Source organism: Triticum aestivum, chromosome 7D, assembly GCF_018294505.1.
Source record: "Triticum aestivum cultivar Chinese Spring chromosome 7D, IWGSC CS RefSeq v2.1, whole genome shotgun sequence".
NCBI classification, from domain to species: domain Eukaryota; kingdom Viridiplantae; phylum Streptophyta; class Magnoliopsida; order Poales; family Poaceae; genus Triticum; species Triticum aestivum.
In genome coordinates, this window is record NC_057814.1 from 607,273,539 (window position 1) to 607,292,056 (window position 18,518).

The 18,518-nt window shown below is 47.3% G+C and overlaps 1 protein-coding gene and 1 pseudogene across 2 annotated transcripts; one reads left to right on the forward strand and one right to left on the reverse strand.

Annotated features, from left to right (window-relative positions):
• Positions 1 to 304: 304 nt before the first annotated feature.
• LOC123167594 (uncharacterized) lies at positions 305 to 7,529 on the reverse strand. Of its 2 annotated transcripts, none has more exons than XR_006483995.1 (2): positions 6,800 to 7,529; positions 305 to 695 (listed from the first exon to the last, which is right to left on the reverse strand). XR_006483995.1 is itself a non-coding variant. In XM_044585432.1 (2 exons), exons 1-2 carry the CDS (start codon positions 5,467 to 5,469, stop codon positions 514 to 516), a joined length of 1,146 nt encoding a protein of 381 aa, XP_044441367.1. In that variant the 5' UTR covers positions 5,470 to 6,240; the 3' UTR covers positions 305 to 513. The 2 variants fall into 2 exon arrangements, 1 of the variants encoding a protein (XP_044441367.1); XM_044585432.1 differs by lacking the exon at positions 6,800 to 7,529 and adding an exon at positions 4,506 to 6,240.
• A 340-nt stretch (positions 7,530 to 7,869) lies between these two features.
• The window catches only part of LOC123171402 (putative aldehyde oxidase-like protein), a 56,034-nt pseudogene continuing 45,385 nt past the window's right edge, over positions 7,870 to 18,518 (forward strand).

Sequence of the window (18,518 nt, forward strand, 5' to 3'; positions counted from 1 at the left end):
CAAATTGGATGGCCATCGTGAGGTGGATCCGATCCGTGTCGTAAGCTGGCCAACAATTAGTAGTCGGCTTAGTTAATCAACTTCACTCTAAGGGCACATGACGTAAAAAAGGGGATGACATAGCCCAGCCCTATGACGTACTTTGATGGAATAAACATCTATTGATCTCGCAAAGAAAATCAACTTCACTCTAAGGACACATGACGTTAAAAAAAGGGGTGACATTTTCATGTGTATATCGTAGCATTTTTTTTGAATGAAAGGGGTTCCCCCCCCCCCCCCCCCCCCCCCCCCCGCCCCAATTTTATAGATCGAACCAGATAAAGCAGCCACAACCAGTTTTCACCGCGCCTAAGTAGGGAATAAAACTACTCTCCAGGAGACTAGGCTACCTAAAGTTCGAGAGCAGAAGTTCTCTCCAAAATAACAGGAACGAAATCTAGGTACTTATTATTACAAAGCCACATCAGAAGGAAAGGGAACAACGATAGATTTTTTCACTGGTCGCTCCCCTCATGCTCCCCTCCCACACCTCACTTCCAGGCGATCCGCATCAGTTCTCCACGTCGCTTGTCCAACAGAAGAATGCACCTTTGCAGCAGGGTTGCTTGAGCATCGTCGTAGAGAACCTTCCACTGGTGCAAATAACAGCTTAGTTTTGCAAGAATGCAGTTCACGTTTCTCCATTTCTGCCCCTGAAAACAAAATTTGTTTCTTAGTCTCCACAAGCTCCACAAGGAAGCAGCAATAACCATGTTAAGCACATGCTTTTTTTATGTACTCGCCTGAAAGAAAAAATATTGTCAAAGCTGGTAATTCTATCAATTTCAAAGAAATCGGATATAAAGCCCCACACATGTTGTGCCACCACACAATCAAATATCAAATGTTGCACAGATTCGAACTCCGCACAAAAAAAGACAGGAAGGGTCCTCCACCTCCCTCCTTTTAGCAAGATTATCCCTAGTCAGGATTTTGTTATGAGCACACAACCACAAAAACACATGTATTTTCTGAGGACACATAATTTTCCAAAGGTCATCTTTGATAGCAGAAGCTATTCCCCCAAAGTTTATGCTTTTGTAGAAGGATTTCATAGAGTATAATCCATTAGATTCCAAAGACCAACTTGGTATATCAGATTCGTCTGATAATGTATACTGCTGAACAACCCTCAACAATAGTTCCCATCTATCAAGTCCATTTTGGTCAACGCATCTCCTAAAAGTTAACTTAAGTTCACGCCCGTCCCACACCTGAGCAACAGTACACTCCGTTTGGTTACAAATACAGTATAAATCCCAGAATTGTACCTTCAGGGAACAATCCCCGACCCAGGTATCATGCCAGATGCTAATTAACTCACCATTCCCCAATTTCCATCTGTAAAAGTTTTTCGCGGCAGCTAACGCCCAGGTGATGCTCTTCCAGAAGGTTGAACCACCATCACCTTTTGCCCAAAATAGGTTAGGAGCATTCACTCTATACTTGTAACGGATGATCTTTTTCCAATCTGAATCAGATTCATCAAAGAACCTTTTGCCCCAGGAAGCTAGCAAGGCCATATTATATTCTTTGATATTAGGAATCCCCAAACCTCCATACTCTTTTCTCCTAGTAACATAGCCCCAATTAGCTAGATGGTATTTGTGTTGGTCCCCAATATTCCCCCAAAAGAAGTGTGCCATTTGGAAATTGATGGCATTAATTGCCCACTTGGGAAATTTAATGACAGACATGAGATAAGCAGGAATGCTGATCAAGCATGCACAAAGCAAAATAATCTTGCCTCTATATGTGAGATATCTCCCAAGCCATTCAGAAATGCCCTTAATAATTCTATCAATAATGGGCTGAAGATCCTCCCTCTTCAATTTGTCATAATGCAAAGGCACACCTAAATATTTAATAGGAAAGCCTCCTTTTTTACAACAGAAAATCTGGGCAAAATCATTAGCCACTTCCTCATCAATATTGATGGTCATTAAGTCACTTTTATGAAAATTAATTTTCATCCCAGAAAGGGATTCGAAACACGATAAAAACCATTTGAAATTTCTGGCTTTGTGAACCGAGTTCTCCAAAAAAAGGATAGTGTCGTCTGCGTATTGAAGACTCACAACACCCCCTGGAATTATATTGGGCAGAAGCCCAGAAATCAGGTCTTGGGAGGCAGCTTTTTTAGCATTTTTGTAAACACATCAGCTACTAAGTTAAACAACAAGGGGGAGTGTGGATCTCCTTGTTTAAGCCCTTTCCCTCCAACAAAATATGTCCCATTAGTGTCATTGATTCTCACAGCAAAGGTGCTGTTAATTAATGTACATTTAATCCAAGCAATCCACTTGGGGCAAAAACCCCTAGATTGTAACATTTCAAATAAGAAATCCCAGTTAACCCGGTCATAAGCTTTTTCATAATCCAACTTAAGCACTAAGCCTTGAGAACCAGATTTTTTGACCTCATGAATCACTTCATGTGCCATGACAACACTCTCTAATATATATCTCCCTTTAATAAAGGCCGTTTGGTTTGAAGAGATTAATCTACGGCCAACAGGGGAAACCCTATTGGTCATGGCTTTAGAAAAAAATTTAATACCACAGTTGCTCAAACTAATTGGTCTAAATTTCTTCAAATCCTTGGTGTCAGACTCTTTAGGAATAAGGACTATCAAAGCAAAATTCATTCTCTGCATATCTAGCTTGCCTTCTTCAAAGTCTCTCACTAACACCATAAAATCAGTTTTGATAACATCCCAAAAGGTTTGATAGAAAAGAAATGACAATCCATCAGGTCCGGGTGCACCATGTGCATACGAACCAAAAATCGCCTCCTTGATCTCCTTCTCAGAAAAGTTACTTTGGAGACGTTCATTCTCTTCCTCAGTAACCAAGTCACCATCCTCCCAGAAGGAAGGCCCAAGATGCACATGAGGTTTTTCTTCAGCTCCAAATAGATTTTTATAAAAGGTAGTAGCTACTTCCAGCATCTCCTTGGTGCTATATACAGGGCCATTATCACCATTAAGCTCAGAAAGGTGATTCTTTCTATGTCTATAATTAGCTACAACTTGGAAGTAAGCGTTGTTCTTATCACCATCAACAATCTAGCGGTCTCTCGAGCGCTGCCAGAAAGCAGTTTCTTCTTTACTCCAAATACCAGCTAGTTCCTTCTTAATCTCCTCCATCATGCGCCTGTCTACGTCATTGATTTGATTCCTCTCTGAAAAAACATCAAGGATATCAAATTCGAGCAGAAGCTCTCTCTTTTTTCTCTTAATGCCTGCCTCAATATTAATGCTCCAGCCTTTTACTTTCTTCCTCAATAGTCTACTTTTATTCATCCAAACATCCATGGCCGTCTTGCCAGGGACTGGAGTGTTCCAAATTTTACGTACTAAATCTTTGAAATCAGGTTGGTCGAGCCACCACTTCTCAAACCAAAATATTTTGGGGGAGGTAACCCTCCAAGCACTAGTGTCAATAAGTAAAGGGGTATGATCGCTCCCAACACATGGGAGAGCTGTCACAACAGACAAAGGGAATTTAAAATCCCAAGAACCAGAAGAAAAAAACCCTATCTATAGTGGCAAAAATAGGATTATTCTGGTTGTTACTCCAAGTAAATTTTCTATTAGCACTCTTGATCTCCATAAGAGACCATTTATTGATCCAATCATTAAAAAGATAGGAAAACTGGTTATTAATACTCCCATTATTCTTATCATCAGCCGATCTAACCAAATTGAAATCCCCTCCCAATAAAACTGGATAAGTAAGGTTATCCATACTGTCATGGAGTTCAGCAATAAACTCTAACTTTTTATCATTATAAGAAGTGCCATAAACAGCCACTAGATGCCACATGAAACCATCACATTTATTCTTAACAGTAGCCACAATACAAAACTCTCTATTAATAAAGCCTATCACCTCAAATAAATCACTCTTAAGACCCACAAGGATCCCCCCAGCAGTGTTCACAGCCGGTAAAAAATGCCATATAAATTCCTCCTTACCAAATATATATTTGAGAACACAGTTATCAATATTTTCTTTCTTGGTTTCAAAGAAACACACAAAATCCACATGATTGTTACTAACAAAGTCACCTAGGCATTGATTCTTCCCAGTCTGGCCCATTCCCCGAATGTTCCAAAAGGCCCCTATCATTTAATCTTAAATGGGTGCGACAAGCCACAAGGCTTTTTTTTGTATTCAAGACATGGCTTTCCATTAACGGTCCAGCAGTGCCATCTGAGCCATTAATATGAAAGTCACTGCTAGTAGCTTTGGTCTCATCGACCATTGTTTCTAAATCTAGATTCTCAGGGAGAACAATCTCCGGATTATCGTCAGCAAACTTAAGGCAACGATTTTTCTCCTCATCAATCATATCCATGACAATAGCTACTTGATCATCGATGTTACTACCAATGCATAAATCAACCTTACTAGTATTTGAGACAAGAACATCAGGATCAAGGACAGCAAATGATTTACCTTTGAAAGTAGTGGGAATTTCCAAATTCGTCATCTTCATATATGCAGCTGCTTTGTCCATGATCTTAATGTCTCCATGATTCCTAGTTATTGGTTTGCTTGTGAGCACTGGCCCCCAGACAGGAGAATTTTTTACACTTCGTTTTTTCTTCTGCACCGATTCCACACTATCCAGAGTTTCCAGTAGAGATCTCTTAACAGATCCCATTGCCAGAGCTAAATCCTCAGGGAGACACTGCATCTCTTCCACCAAATCTTCCTCCTCTTCATCAGTCTCAACCATTTCAAACCTACTTAGTTGTTCAGAGCAATATTCCAGATGTGCTGACATGGAATCAGATCTTTCAAAAGGAAATGGTTTTGCAGGAGTGGTTTTTTCATTATCTGCTTCCTTATTCTTCTCAGGGGTTTTGCTCCTAATTTCTTCCACAAAATCCTCATGAATTGTATCCAGCATGTGGGGAGGGTGGAATTCCACTGCAGAAGCATCTTTCTGTGAGTTTGACTGACTGGAATTTGCAGCCAGAGTATTTTTGGAAGGGAAATTTGCCTTGTCCAGCTCATCAATAGGTTCTCCCATGTCTTCTCCTTGAGATTTATCCTTGTTAGACATGTCTTCATTGTTTTCTTCATCCTCTTTCTCCATATTATCCAAATCTGGGTCCAGATCATCTCCATCAGAGTCCTCTCCCATTTGTTCAAACCCTTCAACAGTGAAGAACAGAATGTATAACTTCCTTTTCATTTCAACTAATCTCTCAAATGGAATTTTCCTGGGGTCTCTACAAGCCACTTTCACTCTGATATTCTCATAGAAGCTCTTAAATATACCATTCCAGTCCACATCTACCAGGATCCCAAAGCAAGCTGTAATCTGGGCAAGCACCTTCCATGCACACCACTTTGGAGGAATCCCCTCAATTTGAACCCAGGCCTCAGTAAGTCCTCCAAATTCATCTAGCATTCCCACCCATTCGCAGATCTTGACAGAGATACCATCAATTGGGAGCTCGAATGCAAGAAACTCAATTAGGTCTTCAACATTTTTCCAAGGTGGAAATCTCACCAAGAATTTCTTCTCTCCCAAGTCCCTAATCTGTCAAGGCCACTCTTTGTTTTTGCAAAAAAATTCCATTGAGCTGAATCGGCAACTCTGAGGCAGAAACCTCACCCTTAACCACTTTGAGAGCTGCACAATTTTTGTAGTTAAGCCAACTTAGTTCTGAAGCAGTGGGTACATCAATATGGTAAAACCCCAGGCCAGCCACTGCGCTACCAAAGTAGGTCGCTGTAGGATGTGGCTTTGCCCAGGCAGCGCAGTTGTTGACATTATGACCTCCCGCGCAGATAAAGCACTTCTTCGGCTCAATGCAGTTCCCCACATAGTGCCCCGGCCAACTACAGTTAAAGCAGCTCATATCCTTGTACCTTGGATCCAGCGCCTGAATTGTAGCAGCAGGAGGAGGAGGTGGAGCTGGGACTGCTGTATCGGCCACTTGCTGCTGCTGGATCCCACGCGCCGCCTGCTTGGGAGGATGCTGCCCCGGCTTGGCAGCACCTGCCAACGTAGCAGCACCTCCGGCCAGCGGGGCCGTTATCTTCCCATCTTGAGGAGCAGGCTTCTTCCCTGGCGGTGGACGGCGTTGCCGCTGCCCTCCCTGCCCCCGCTCCGTCCCTCCCTTAACCACCTCAAGAAACGATCTAGGAAAACCTAGTTTCTCGGTGGAGATTTTAAAGATAGTAGGAGTTGGATCAAATCTGCCCACTGCCCGAATCGGGAAATAGTCTTGTGCTGAGAATTTTCTATCCCTAAACAGATCCTTTCTAACCCAAAACAAATTGGGGATTGCAAGGCTAGGGTTCGGCGGCGGCTGCCTCTCTATATGTAGGTGCTGGCGGCGGCTGGGAGAAGGAGCCACCCATAACTGGCCATAAAAATCCGCCACTTCCTCCCCGTCCCCGCTAGCAGAGGTAGAAAGCGTATTTTTACGACCCGTTTTCTTCCCAACCACACGACCCGAAATCAATGGCGGTGGCTGAGAGATCGGCCCTGTTTGTGGGACCTCCAGCTTCGAATCCAATCCCGCCCCTCCCACAGAAGCGAGCTCGTCGGCGGCGGAATGGCTCGCCGGACCCGCAGATTCATAAGAATCTCTCACTGACTCAGGGAAAATAGAAGTGGAGTCACAAATACTCTCGCAAGGGACAACCCTATCTTCCTTAATGATCAATTCAGCGCACAAATCACCATCAGATCTCGAACGAACATATGATTTGGGTCTGGATTTCCTCACCTTGTCAGGGAGATGTGGGATCTCCCCGCGGTCGCCCGGGCATGGTGGAAGGTTGAGGAAGCGCTCCTCGCCCCTCCCACGCCGCGCCCACAGGTTAGAGAAGCCCTGCGGGGCGTGCACGCTGGCTCCCCTCGATTCAGGGGACCCTAGGCAGGACAGTCCCCGGCGGCAGGTACTCTGGTGGTATGTTGGCGATCTGCACCACCGCCGGAGGCCGAATGTTGAGCCGCGACGGATTCCTTGTCCTGAATCTCGCCCACTTCGCCGCCTGTCTTGGATCCGTTGACTCCGCCTCCTGAATGGCCCAGAAGATGAGCTCGTAATCCATCCCCCCATCGTCGCCGGCGAACCGCGCGCGTTCCTCGAACGTCGCGTGTTGGATGACCTCGATGAGGGTCGCTGGCCAGTTGTCGCGGTTCGGGAATCGCTCCCTCACCACGCGAATCATCTCCGCATGTGCCTCTGGCGACCCCCGCTCGGTCACCGGCAACTGCGACACCGGCACCGGCGGCAGGGGGGCCATCGGCGCTGCCACCTGGTGATTGGGACGCACCCGTCGCGCCCTTGCACCCCTCCGCGCGCCCCCCACCATCTCTCTCGCTCGACTTGGCCGTGGGATCTGACGAAGAGCAGCCGCCAGGGGAGGGAGACGATATGGCGAGGGGGGAGGGAGGCTAGATAAGCCGCGCGGCCATTAATCGCGGTGGTTGCGGCGCCATTACTCGTGGTAGGTGAGGCGCGAGGGCGGGTGGTAGGTGAGAGCGTCATTTTTCTTCCTATATCGTAGCATTTTTAAGGGGTGTCCAACTGTATATTGTACTTTATTCTTTTATTTTTATTTTTGAGCATTAAAAAATTATTTGAGACATTTTTGAGCATTAAACATGGTATTTTATTTGGGCATGAGCCAAAGTTTGTATGGATTCATAGACCAGGCCATGGCCTCACAAGTGACAACAACGGCCCACGGCCCACTTGGGGCGTTAAAACCCCATGCAACTCTGTGCTCCTCCATCTTGTGCGGCGGCTGATTCGGCAGTTGTGGGCGCCGTCGTCACCTTTTGGACGGCATGCGTCGGAGGATCGCTGGAAAGGCTGCGGCCACCGGTGACGGAGGAGTAGACCGCCTAGGCGCGCTCCCAGACGAGATCCTCCAGCATGCGCTGTCGTTCCTGCCGTCGCGCGACGCCGTGTGCACCTGCGTGCTCGCCCGCCGCTGGCGCCACCTGTGGAAGTCCGCCCCGGCCCTGCGGGTCACCGACGTCGACGCCTTCAGGAGCGCCCGCCACGTCAACGGCTTCGTCAACCACCTCATCGTCCTCCGCGACCGGACGCCTCTCCGCGAGTGCGAGATCGCCGCCTATAAGGAATACAATGGCGGTGGGTACTACGACAGCAACGGAGATCGCCGCGAGCACTCCCAATACATCGATCTGTGTGGTCAGGTATGCCTTGTCGTGCCACGCTCGGCTGCTTCAGATCAGTGACCATGACCCCAATGATCTTGACGCTGAATACGATTATAAAATACGGAGTGTTATGCTTGACGTTCCCATCTTGTCCGGGCGTCTTACCACTTTGGAACTCGACGGGGTGGTACTTTCGAGCGAATGCTCCCACCCTCTAGATTTCTCGAGCTGCCCAAACCTGGAGACTCTAAAGATGAACCGCTGCTCCATCCTATTCTTGGGAGGCGACCGTTCCATGAATATATCGTCGCAATCTGTGTGATGTCTGAGCATTACACGCTGTGATTTTGATCACTTTGTCCGGGCACGTGCCCTCATTTCTATCCCAAGCCTCGTGCACCTGGACCTGGAGCTGACCGAGGACTGTGGCTTGGTTCCTGCGTTTGAGAGCATGATGCCGTCGTTGCTAACAACACATCTATCAAGCTTGACCGCAGTTGCAACAAGGACGACATGGGTTGCTCATTGCTTCTTGGATGCCTCTCACATTCCTCTAATCTAGACCTCATGGCCGGGCCTCAAGCGGTATACATATATGTTTTTATCCACTTAAATTCTAGCTAGTCTCATTTGACATGCTCATCCCATATGTGTTGTGCACTTGTGCTTGCCCAGTTTGCTTTCAGGACAGCTTTAAAACGGTGCACCACATTTAGCAAGCTCAAAATCTTGTCACTCAATGAATGGTGTGTGGAACCTGATTTTGGACCACTACTTTACTTTCTACGTTGGTCACCAAATCTTGAGAAGCTCAACATCCATCTATTTAAGGTATGTTTTGCAATTATAAAATATTTTGTGCTGTTAAAGTTACAATTGCATAGTTCATTTATTTGGTAAACTACATAGCCATATCGACACGTTGAAGAAACAGAGGGATGCTACGATTCGGCGGAACCATTTTTGGCATCAAAGCAATTCAGGGTTGTCGAGATCAAATGTCGAACAAAAGATAAGTTTGTTCACAAAATTTTGAAGGTTCTGAGTTCCTGTGGAGTACCTGCTGAGCAAATCAAATCAAGAAAATAATTTGATCTTCCCACGGTAAAGTCAAATTATAGGTCTTCCTAGATATTTAAGTTTTTGCATTCCCATACGATGTATGTGTGAAGTTTAGTAATGCTTCATTTAAATTAATTGGACAACTAAATGAGTAAATGATAAGCATCAAGGAAAAAATGCTCTTTAGATAGTACGTGAAATTATCAGTCTTGGTGATATTTTAAATTTCCGCAATCCCACACTACAAGAATCTGGTTTTATGACGAGTTGCGTAACTTTGCCGAGTTCATTCTATCGGGAACTTGGCAAACTTTTGTCTGCCGAGTTTGATTCAAAATTGAACTCAGCGGTGATAAGCAACTCGGCAAAGCTTTGACTTTGCCTAGTTCAAATGAAAAACGACTCACAAACAAAAATAACTCGGCAGAATCTCAAGTTTATCGAGTTCCACGCTAAAAAGCCCAGTAAAGAATGGTAGATGGGTCGTGTTGTAGAGCAGGCGACGGAGCCATGATGGCGGCCTTGTTGGACATACTAGTGCTGAGTGCCAAACTCCGACAAACAATTTGCCCAATGCTACTAACGAAGGAACTCGGCTGATATTTTGTACTGGGCAATAACTGCTGGCACGTGGCTTATTTCTATTCGCCTTACTCTGCCATGTTTAGGATGATAAAATTCGTCAAACCTTAGGGCCATGTGGCATTTCCGTTAACGTCCTGTCTAGCCTGACGGTTTTGTTTACCAAGTTTTTTCTGGTAGGAACTCAGCAAACATTTTTTAAATATTCACCGAGTTCGCAATAGAAAGAACTCGACAGTATTAATGATTGCTGGGCCCGTCCAGCCGAGTGTTGTGCGCCGAGTTTGGGACTCGACGAAGATTTCGCCAAGTTTATTATGGGCTCCACCGAGTTTCTTTGAAATCCGCCAAAAGGCCATTCTAGTAGTGCCATGTATATTTATAAATTTTAGCAATGTATACTTATTAAGCTAATTGAACTACAAAATATGTAAAACATAAGATAAGACTTTGTATCAGTTTCATAGTGTTAGAAAGAGATGTTCTTGCTTCACAACATTTAAAGCAAGTGGTACACCAATCCAACTAATCCCCCTTTCCTTTTATATTTCTAGAGGATCATATTCAGATTCAGACTATTCATTGTAGTCAGATGAACATTTGGACCTTTAGCAAAATTTCCAGTCGGCAAGTCGAGAGTTGAGACCTTCTAAGTTAAATCCACAAGACTAGAAACATGAATGCCATCGGGATTTGGTCAGGTACTCAACATGGAGATATCTTATTGCTTTGTACTTTTGGTTCAAGGCATATGCACATTTAATTTTCATGAACATGTGATGATGTTCCACATTACCATATCATGTGTTCTATTTATTCACTACCCGTGTTGGTTGGCTTTTGCTGAAGCTGGGTGTGCCTATTGGCCTCATGGAGGTGCATACTAGGTAATACCGCACTTGAGGTGGCATCGGTGCAGATTGGGACTATGCAAACGGCTAAATTTCCTTTTCGTTTTAAACCATCGCCTTGCGAAGTTGTCCAATAGAGGGGTCCATCGCTTACGACATGGATTAATCATCTGCAACAGGGCTCTAGAACGCAGACGTTCTGGCAAAAGCAATTGTATGTGGTGCACAAACCTATCGCACATACCAAAGTTATGACAGGCGTGTGGGATTGGTCATCATTCGCACACGTGTTTTCTGAGTTAAGCGCACGTAGTTGGTCATTGAATCCAAACAGAGATTCAACGCAAAACAATTACGAAATATTACATATGGCACACCGTTTTCCCAAGGAAACTGCGCGTGGTGTCTCGAGCATCGCACACGAGTCTTCGATTCCTAACATCTGTCAAGTATGAAATCATCGAACATGGTTTGCATATATTGCATTTGTCATCGGACACGGTGGCTTTGAAGCTCGCGTGTGGGATGAGGTGGAGAGAGTCCCGACCTGAATGTCATTTCAAAGGTCGCGCAAACGCGAGGAAAGAAAATCTGGCGCGTTCTTTGAGTTTGGCAGTTTTTAGTCAAATTGTTCATAGGGTGAATCAGAGAGAAAATTAGATATTACATCTTAGGTGGACAGTGTTTGCTGTTAGAAAAACTGATAATTTCGTGCCTCCCAAATCTTCCATAGCACGGTAGCAGGACAAAGGGTTTGAGCTCAGCTGGAAGCTCTGACTTGTGCACAAGCGATGTTGCCCTCAAGAGAAAAGAAAGAATCTGCTTCACATGGTTCCTAGAGCTAGTTATCACGAGCGAGAATGCACTGCATGCGTACTAGTATGACGATATGAAGGGAGCTAAAGGTAAATCAGGATGGGGCGCTGCTGACCCCAATAAATCACCCGCCTTGTCCCTGATCTACAAAAAGCCGACTGCTTCTTCTCTGCTGATGAAGCCATCGAGGTGGTGGATCATCACCGATGGTGATGTAGAAGACTGGATCTTGCTGACTGGGTTTGAGCTTATCACGGTTGATATCGCGGCGGAGGTGCTAGCGCCTGCAACTGCGGTCTAAGGCCGACCGACATCGCCATGCCATTGCATCTTCTGGCCGGAAGCGGTCCCATTTCGTTTCTTCCTGCAATGCTGCCTTATAGGAGGCAATTCCTCTTCGCGTTGGTAGCCATGGCTTTGAGCTGTCGCGCCTTCGTCACCCCAAGCGGCTTGTTCCTCGGCGACAGCGAGGTGAATCCGGCCTGGAGAGGTTGGACCCGATCACGTTTTTGTTTCCTATGCAGGGTCCTTGTTGCATAAGTCCAGGGACTTGGTTGTCTGTCTTTTTTCTTAGGTGTCCTTTTGTAAAAATGTGTTGTACTCTGGGTTTTAATGAATAAATCTTTGAGATCTTGGGGATCCCTCAGCTGCTCAAAAAGAAAAGAAAAGAAAGAATTTTCTTGGGGAGTACAATTAAAGCATGGTTAATAATATACTCAACTGCTGGCTATAACATGTTACCATGCTATCTATAACCAATATAATAGTTACTCCCTCCATTTCGGTTTATAGGGCTTATCTCAAAATTTTAGTTTTTTCATTTTATAAGGCTCAGTTTGATTATTCCCCATCACATGTTCAGATTTCAAGGTGCATTAAATCATTGCATGCAATTATTAAGAGAAAATAATGCAATTAATGCATTGGTAAACATACTTTTTTGGGAAAACAAGAGCATTAATTGGGTACTTTTGCAAACTATAAAAAGTATTCCACCACTGACCATCTACCTTGGTTGGTGAGATTTTTGAATTGAGCCTTATAAACCGGAAAGGAGGGAGTAACATATAGAGTATTTAGCTACAAGGAGGTATTACTTTATTACCACATGACCCACCTTACACTTTCATAAAGTATCTTGGAGTCTGTAAATCTACAGCCCTCTACTTTCTCTTTCCTCTTCTTTCTTCTCAACTCAGTAAAAAAAATATTTAAAGCCTTATAGCCCGCCTACATCGCCTCATTATACTTGCTCTTAGCAAGCTAGTGCTCCCTCCTTTCCGGTTTATAGGGCTTATCTCAAAATCTTAGTTTTTCCATTTTATAAGGCTCAATTTGGTTGTTCCCCATCACAAGTTCAGATTTCAAGGTGCATTAAATAATTGCATGTAAGTATTAAGAGAAAATTGACCAATGCATGTACTTTATGCATACATGCATTGCAATTAATACATTGGTAAACATAAATTTTTGAGTAAAACAAGAGCATTAATTGGGTGCTTTTCCGAATTACGAAAAGTATTCCACCACTCATCATCTACCTTGGTTGGTGAGATTTTTGAATTGAGCCCAGGGACGGAGCCAGAAAATAAAGATAGGGGGGGCAAGAACTTGAGGTGTAAAAATCAAAGGATACATATATATATAGTACATACTGGAAGATTTCATATGTGCCGTGTTCGCCCAGCTAACCAACGGCACGCCAAAATTTTGGTGGAGGGAAGGACCACCAACGCCTCGTTGAAACAAATTGGTTTTGTAAACGGGGTGAGGTAATGGAGCTGGGGAGACCCAAATAATTCGATCACAACTAAACAGTGGCTATCAAACTCATCAACGCCAAATAATTAGTCGGGCGCTTGAGGGCTCTTATCTAAACATGCCCTAGATAATCAAAGATTACATAGCTATTAATTCAAAATTTGATTTAGGAGACAGTATCAAAGATCGTAATTTTCTAGCTAGTTGTCAATGTGTCTGTAGTTCTACGACTACACGTCTACGATTTGAAAGATGCGAACGAATCTGATGATAAAAATAAACTAACCGATTTTATCATTTGGTTGAGCTCATCCGTGCGGCCGGCCGGCCAGAATGCAGCGTATATCAACAGGAGGCGCTTGTATATCCCATTCCTTTCTGGACGGAGAGATTCGATAGACGATTTGGCACCTTGACGGCCGGCGGCAGCCTCGAACGCGGAAGCAGATTGGAAAGGAAGCGATTAGATGAGATCTCTTTTAAGGGGTGATTAAAGGAGATCTAAACTGTGTGTACAGGCGTATTGCTTCCGCTGTGGGCTGCTTTCCTTTTTTTCATTTCCGGGTAATTTGGGCTTTTTGCATGCAATTGCTTGGAAAAAGTACAAGGGCCCTAGCTAAGGGAGCCCATAGGGGGGGGGGGGGGGGGCGAAGCAAGTCACACGCAGTTATAACGAGAGAATTTAGCAAGCAAACTGATCGCTATCAAGGGGGCGATGCGATCGTCAGGGAGGGTCTCGCCCCACCCCCCCTCGTCCCCCCTTAAATCCGTCCCTGATTGAGCCCTATAAACCGAAAAAGAGGGAGTAATGTTCTCCCTCCGTCCGGGTTTATTGTGCCCGTGGGTTTATTGTGCCCGTGAGCCAGCCATCCGCGTCCGGTTTTATAAGGCCCTGAATTAATTTCCCTCGATCTCCTCTACTGCATGCGCGCTTGATTCGGTAAACTTCTGATTAATCAGCTGCATGCAAAACGGCGTGCGCAATCTGCTGCATGCCATAACTGCCTACTAGCGCTGGACGTGGGCATGGATTGGATGCATGCAAAAGGGAAGCTGGCAATCGGCTGCACGCCATAATTACAAGCTAATTTGATTGGCCTTTCCCACGCTTCATAATCACACATAATTAGCGTTAATGCCTTGGTACCCGAGTTTTGGCTAGTGGGCCAAACCCGGACGGAGGGAGTACTATACTATTACGTGCTCGTAAGTTTCTAAAGCTAGCTAGCATGAGATTGTTGAGTATATCGAGAGCGAGCGCATGCAGCATGCACCCCGCGTACTTACCTTGGCGGCAACTGAGCTTGATGCCGGTGAAGGGCGTGTTGGTCCCGATGAACTCAAGCAGCGTGGTCCCCGAGTGGACGTCGCGGCCGGCCACATCCACTACTAGTAAAACCCCTGTAGGTAACTACTAAGTAGAGGCGCAGATTATTTGGCACTTGCAACTGGTATTTAATAGTAGCGTGGGCAAACAAGTGCGCTACTGATAGAGCATATTAGTAGCATGGGCACCCATCGCTACTTCTAAGTGGTCCCAACCGTGCCCCTCTGAGACAGGCCATAGTAGTAGCACGGGTTGTAAAACCCGCGCTACTACTAAGTTGATAGTAGTAGAGCAGGGTGTAAACCCCGCGATACTGCTATGAGTAGATGGGGCCAACTGATGGGCCTCACTTAGTAGTTGTGTCGTCCGTTCAACGCAAGGGTCACCTTCTCCAGCCCCACCGGTACCATCGCCAGTCGCCTCTCGCGGTCGACCTCGGCTAGAAATGGTTGATTGATGTGCACTGTGATGTGAGTGACGTGGGAACGGGTGGGCGAGCTGCTGCTGGCAGATATAGGAAGGGAGTTGGATGAATGGTGGCCGACCTTGATCTGTTGCTTATTTACTTGCGTGACGGCGAGTGCTTAGCTGCCCCGGCGACTCCGAGCGCAGGGGATGAGATCGGGCCAGCGTGACCTGACGGGGACATCGACGATATGGCAGGGATCTGGTTGGTCCGCGGACGTGCACGCATGTCCAGTGTGATATGTTAGAGTTGTGTCCAATATTGTGTACAAGGTAGGTTACAATTGGACTCTGAGTTGTATTGTGTTTACATGGTATGGAGTCATGTCTTAGTAGGACAATTGTATCCTAGGCCTCACTACTGGAATCAGCTAATTTGCCATCTGCCAGCTCTTCGCCGTCTGGTAGCTGACGGCAAAGAAGTTCTTTGCCATCAGCTACCCAAAAGCAGACGGCAAAGAAACGGCAGACGACAAAACAAGCCTTTGCAGGCTCTTTGCCGTCAGCCAGCGGACGGCAAAGATTCTTTGCCGTCAGCTGGCTGACGGCAAAGAGAGAGGTGGCCCCCACCCCCCCGCCCGTTTAGAAAAACTTAACGCCCCACCTCTTTGCCGTCTGCTAGCAGACGACAAAGAGAGATAAAGGCGGACGGCAAAGAGCAGACTAACTAACGGCCCCCACCCCCCCCCCCCCCGCCCGTTACTCTCTCCTCCCCGACGCGCCCCGCCACCAGATCCCACGTCCACCGCCGCCGTCGCGCCCCCGCCCCCCGCCGCCCTCGCCCCCGCACCCGCTTGGCACGTCGCCCCACCACCCCTCCGCCCCCACCTCACCCGCCGACGCCCCGTTGCCCCGCCACCCGCCGCCCAGCGCCGCCCCCGGCACCGCCCCCGCCACCGCCCCCGACGCCCCGTCGCCCCGCCACCCGCCGCCTGGCGCCGCCCCCGCCGCCCGGCGGCGCCCCCGGCGCCCCCCCCCCCCCCCCCCCCCCCCCCGCCACCGCCCCCGCCGACCGTCCCATTGCTCCGGTGAGGGACTACTTCTTTTTTTTCTGTTTTTTCATTTTTTTCTGTTTAATTGTTAGTGCTAGATTGTGTTAGTGTTAGTGTTAGAAAAGAATGAGAAGAAGTAGAAGTAGTAGAAGAAGTAGAAGAAGAAGAAAAGAGAAGAAGTAGAAAAAAAGATGAAAAAAGAAAAAGAAGAAAAGAAGTAGAAGAAGAAGAAAGGAAGAAAAGAAAAGAAGTACAAAAAAGTTGTAAAAAGAAGAAGAAGAAAAGAAGTAGAAGAAGAAGAAAAGGAGAAACGAAAAGAAGTAAAAAAGTAGAAAAAAGATGAAAGAAGAAGAAGAAAGGAAAGAAGAAGAAGAAGAGAAAGAAAGAAGAAGAAGGATAGAAGGAAACACCCCGACCCCTTGACCCCGACCCCCTGACCCCTGACCCCGACACCCCGACCCCGACACCACACCCCGACCCCGACACCACACCCCGACCCCCTGACCCCCTGACCCCGACACCCCGACTCCGACACCACACCCCGACACCGCGACCCCGACACGACACCCCGACACCCGACCCCCGACCCCCTGACCCCCTGACCCCGACACCCCGACTCCGACACCACACCACGACACCCCGACCCCGACACGACACACCGACACCCGACCCCCTGACCCCCCAACCCCGACACCACACCCCGACACCCGACCCCGACTCCACCCCGACACCCGACCCCCTAACCCCCTAACCCCGACACGACACCCCGACCCCGACACGGCACCCGGACACCGACACGACACCCGACACCTCCCGAAAAGGTGTTCTTTGGCCTTGCAGAGGCCGATGGGGTCATATATTTGTGAATTATTAGTTAGGTCATATATTTTTCGATTTTGTTATGAAAACATCATATATAATTGTTGGGAATCGTAGCATAATTTAAAAAAATTCTACGCTCACCAAGATGCATCTATGGAGTCTACTAGCAACGAGGGGAAAGGAGTGCATCTACATACCCTTGTAGATCGCGAGCGGAAGCGTTCCAATGAACGTGGATGACGGAGTCGTACTCGCCGTGATCCAATTCACCGATGACCGAGTGCCGAACGGACGGCACCTCCGCGTTCAACACACGTACGGTGCAGCGACGTCTCCTCCTTCTTGATCCAGCAAGGGGGAAGGAGAGGTTGATGGAGATCCAACAGCACGACGGCGTGGTGGTGGATGTAGCGGTTCTCCGGCAGGGCTTCGCCGAGCTTCTGCGAGAGAGAGAGGGAGAGAGAGGTGTTGCAGGGGAGGAGGGAGGCGCCCAAGGCTGTAGTTTGCTGCCCTTCCTCCCCCCCCCCCTTTATATAGGCCCCTGGGGGGGTGCGCCAGCCCTGGGAGATGGGATCTCCAAGGGGGGCGGCGGCCAAGGGGGGAAGGGGTTGCCTTGCCCCCCAAGGCAAGGGGGAAGCTCCCCCTAGGGTTCCCAACCCTAGGCGCATGGGGGGAGGCCCAAGGGGGGCACCCCAGCCCACTAAGGGTTGGTTCCCTTCCACTTTCAGCCAACGGGGCCCTCCGGGACAGGTGGCCCCACCCGGTGGACCCCCGGGACCCTTCCGGTGGTCCCGGTACAATACCGGTAACCCCCGAAACTTTCCCGGTGGCCGAAACTTGACTTCCTATATATAATTCTTCACCTCCAGACCATTCCGGAACCTCTCGTGCCGTCCGGGATCTCATCCGGGACTCCGAACAACTTTCGGGTTTCCGCATACATATATCTCTACAACCCTAGCGTCACCGGACCTTAAGTGTGTAGACCCTACGGGTTCGGGAGACATGCAGACATGACCGAGATGCCTCTCCGGTCAATAACCAACAGCGGGATCTGGATACCCATGTTGGCTCCCACATGTTCCACGATGATCTCATCGGATGAACCACGGTGTCGAGGATTCAATCAATCCCGCATGCAATTCCCTTTGTCAATCGGTATGTTACTTGCTCGAGATTCGATCGTCGGTATCCCAATACCTTGTTCAATCTCGTTACCGGCAAGTCTCTTTACTCGTACCGCAATGCATGATCCCGTGACTAACGCCTTAGTCACATTGAGCTCATTATGATGATGCATTACCGAGTGGGCCCAGAGATACCTCTCCGTCACACGGAGTGACAAATCCCAGTCTCGATCCGTGCCAACCCAACAGACACTTTCGAAGATACCCGTAGTGCACCTTTATAGTCACCCAGTTACGTTGCGACGTTTGGCACACCCAAAGCACACCTACTTTATCCGGGAGTTGCACGATCTCATGGTCTAAGGAAAAGATACTTGACATTGGAAAAGCTCTAGCAAACGAAACTACACGATCTTTTATGCTATGCTTAGGATTGGGTCTTGTCCATCACATCATTCTCCTAATGATGTGATCCCGTTATCAATGACATCCAATGTCCATAGTC

Bases quoted from the DNA above. Each gene is read 5' to 3' on its own strand.
- LOC123167594 (XM_044585432.1), bottom strand. From the start codon at position 5,469: ATGCTAGATGAATTTGGAGGACTTACTGAGGCCTGGGTTCAAATTGAG. The intron at 696-4,505 runs GTAAATCATTTG...TTTTGTTTTCAG, and splicing joins AATTCCCACTACTTTCAAAG to GGGCAGAAATGGAGAAACGT.